At 71.9% G+C, this 3,547-nt stretch overlaps 1 protein-coding gene across 1 annotated transcript; it reads left to right on the plus strand.

The window, feature by feature from the left end:
- Positions 1-808: 808 nt before the first annotated feature.
- IRF2BPL (interferon regulatory factor 2 binding protein like) lies at positions 809-3,220 on the plus strand (the record flags this gene model as incomplete). Its single annotated transcript, XM_084240937.1, has 1 exon — positions 809-3,220. One exon carries the CDS (start codon positions 809-811, stop codon positions 3,152-3,154), a length of 2,346 nt encoding a protein of 781 aa, XP_084097063.1. The 3' UTR covers positions 3,155-3,220.
- Positions 3,221-3,547: the final 327 nt, after the last annotated feature.

Here is a 3,547-nt window from a genome sequence, read left to right on the forward strand (position 1 = left end):
GCCGGGGACAGCGCGAGCCGCAGCGCGAGCGCCGAGACGCGCCTCCGGAACGTAGCGTAACAATCACAACCCCACATTCCCGGCGAGGCGAGCGCGAAGGGATGCGGCCCGGGCCGCGGCGCCGCGGGAGCGCCCTGCCGCCGACGTGAGCGCCGCGCGGCCCGGGGCGGCCGGAGCCTGCGAGCGCGCGCCCCGCCGCCCGGCTCGCGTGCGTCCTGCCGGCTCCTCCGGCCCCGCCGCCCGCCGCCCGCCGCCGAACGGCCGTTGCCGCTGAGGGGAGACGCGCCTCGCGGCCGCCGCGCCCTCCGGCCCCGGCCCTCCGGGGACCAGCGGCGCCAGCGAGACCGGACCCGGGCGCCGGGGCGCCGAGCCCGGCGGGCAGAGGACGGCGCTCGTGGGGGGCCCCTCGCGGGAGAGGACGGCCCGGCCCCCCTCGGGCTTCCGCGCGCCGGCCGTGCCGGGGAGGGGGCCGAGCGCCGGCGGCCGCCCGCGCCGGGCACCCCCGCCCCCTCCCCCCGGGCCCGCGCCCGCGCCGGCCAGCCCGGGGCCGCGGCTCCAGGAAGAAGGCGCCGGGACGCCCGCCCCGCCGGGGCCGCCGCGGGAGGCGACGGGCGCGAGCCCCGCGCGGAGCGACTAGCCCGGCGGAGGCCCCCCGCGAAGAGGCGCGGCGCGGGCGGCGGGGCGCAACTTCCTCGCCCCCCGCCTCCCCCCGCGGCCGGACGCCCGCCCCAGCCCGCCGGCCGCCCCGGAGGAGCAGGCGCCGCGGAGGCCGCCCGGGCGGGGGCCGGCCGGCCGCGGGGCCGGCATCATGTCGGCGGCGCAGGTGTCCTCGTCCCGGAGACAGTCCTGCTACCTGTGCGACCTGCCCCGCATGCCCTGGGCCATGATCTGGGACTTCTCGGAGCCCGTCTGCCGCGGCTGCGTCAACTACGAGGGCGCGGACCGCATCGAGTTCGTGATCGAGACGGCGCGCCAGCTGAAGCGGGCGCACGGCTGCTTCCAGGACGGCCGCTCCCCCGGGCCGCCGCCGCCCGTGGGGGTCAAGACGGTGGCCCTGTCGGCCAAGGAGGCGGCGGCCGCGGCCGCGGCTGCAGCGGCGGCCGCGCAGCAGCAGCAGCAGCAGCAGCAACAGCAGCAGCAGCAGCAGCTCAACCACGTCGATGGCGCCGGCAAGCCCGCGGTGCTGGCGGCCCCGTCCGGCCTGGAGCGCTACGGCCTGAGCGCGGCCGCCGCCGCAGCCGCAGCCGCCGCCGCGGTGGAGCAGCGCAGCCGCTTCGAGTACCCGCCGCCCCCGGTGAGCCTGGGGAGCAGCAGCCACGCCGCGCGGCTGCCCAACGGGCTGGGGGGCCCCAACGGCTTCCCCAAGCCCGCGCCCGAGGAGGGCCCGCCGGAGCTGAACCGCCAGAGCCCCAACTCGTCCTCGGCGGCGGCGTCGGTGGCGTCCCGGCGCGGGGCGCACGGGGGGCTGGTGACCGGGCTGCCCAACCCCGGGGGCGGGGGCGGCCCCCAGCTCGCCGTGCCCCCCAACCTGCTGCCGCAGACGCTGCTTAACGGCCCCGCCGGCGCCGCCGTGCTGCCCCCGCCGCCCCCGCACGGCCTGAGCGGTCGCGGGCCCCCGACGCCGGCGCCCCCGGGAGCCCCCGGCGGCCCCGCGTGCCTCGGCGGCACCCCGGGCGTCGCGGCCGCCTCGTCCTCCGCGGCGTCGTCGACCTCGTCGTCGGTGGCCGAGGTGGGCGTGGGCGCCGGTGGCAAGAGGCCCGGCTCGGTGTCGAGCACCGACCAGGAGCGCGAGCTGAAGGAGAAGCAGCGCAACGCCGAGGCCCTGGCGGAGCTGAGCGAGAGCCTGCGCAACCGCGCCGAGGAGTGGGCCAGCAAGCCCAAGATGGTGCGCGACACGCTGCTCACGCTGGCCGGCTGCACGCCCTACGAGGTGCGCTTCAAGAAGGACCACTCGCTGCTGGGCCGCGTCTTCGCCTTCGACGCCGTGTCCAAGCCCGGCATGGACTACGAGCTGAAGCTGTTCATCGAGTACCCCACGGGCTCGGGCAACGTGTACTCCAGCGCGTCGGGGGTGGCCAAGCAGATGTACCAGGACTGCATGAAGGACTTTGGCCGGGGGCTCTCCTCCGGGTTCAAGTATCTGGAGTACGAGAAGAAGCACGGCTCCGGAGACTGGCGCCTGCTCGGGGATCTGCTGCCCGAGGCCGTGCGCTTCTTCAAGGAGGGCGTGCCCGGCGCCGACATGCTCCCCCAGCCCTACCTGGACTCCAACTGCCCCATGCTGCCCACGGCGCTGGTGAGTCTGAGCCGCGCCCCGAGCGCGCCCCCCGGGACCGGAGCCCTGCCGCCCGCAGCCGCCTCGGGCCGGGGCGCAGCCGCCAGCCTGCGCAAGAGGAAGGCGTCCCCCGAACCCCCGGACTCGGCCGAGGGCGCGCTGAAGCTGGGCGAGGAGCAGCAGAGGCAGCAGTGGATGGCGAACCAGAGCGAGGCGCTGAAGCTCACCATGTCGGCCGGGGGCTTTGCGGCGCCGGGGCATGCGGCCGGAGGCCCGCCCCCGCCGCCCCCACCCCTGGGACCCCATTCCAATCGGACCACCCCGCCCGAGTCAGCCCCTCAGAACGGCCCGTCCCCCATGGCCGCCCTCATGTCCGTGGCAGACACTCTGGGCACGGCGCACTCGCCCAAGGACGGCAGCTCCGTGCACTCCACCACCGCGTCCGCGCGGCGCAACAGCAGCAGCCCGGTGTCGCCCGCCTCGGTGCCGGGGCAGCGCCGCTTGGCATCACGGAACGGGGACCTGAATTTACAGGTGGCACCTCCGCCGCCTAGCACCCACCCGGGCATGGACCAAGTACACCCCCAAAACATTCCAGATTCCCCCATGGCCAACAGCGGGCCCCTCTGCTGTACCATTTGCCACGAACGTTTGGAGGACACACATTTCGTGCAGTGCCCATCCGTCCCCAGCCACAAATTCTGCTTCCCTTGCTCCAGAGAGAGCATCAAGGCCCAGGGGGCTACCGGCGAGGTTTACTGCCCCAGCGGGGAAAAATGCCCCCTAGTCGGGTCGAATGTACCTTGGGCTTTCATGCAGGGGGAAATCGCGACTATCTTAGCTGGGGATGTCAAGGTGAAAAAGGAGAGAGACCCTTGAACCGCCTCTGCCCCAGACCAGCTCCTCGCCCACCCAGAGGGCCCCTACCCTACCCAGCTGGGGCCTCCCTCCCCTCACCCCCAAGATGTAGAATTGTGAATATATCAAACTGCAAAAAGTTAGTCTTATGTATAGACATTATTTTCGTGGTATGTTTCTATATTTTGAAACAAAGGTATGTAACTTCTTTATTTGAAGGATAAGCTGGTTTGTGTTAAGCAGTATAATATTGGTTGGATCATTTGCATCATATTCGTTAGCATTTATTTGGTGGCAGTGTTTGCCTAGGTACAGAATTAATAGCCCTTAGCAACGACTGCTGCTGGTGTGTATTTTTGTAAATGTTATGCACTCTTTGAAAGGAAAAAAACACACACAAAAGAAAATGACTTT

Source organism: Talpa europaea (assembly GCF_964194135.1).
Source record: "Talpa europaea genome assembly, chromosome: 8".
Taxonomy (NCBI): domain Eukaryota; kingdom Metazoa; phylum Chordata; class Mammalia; order Eulipotyphla; family Talpidae; genus Talpa; species Talpa europaea.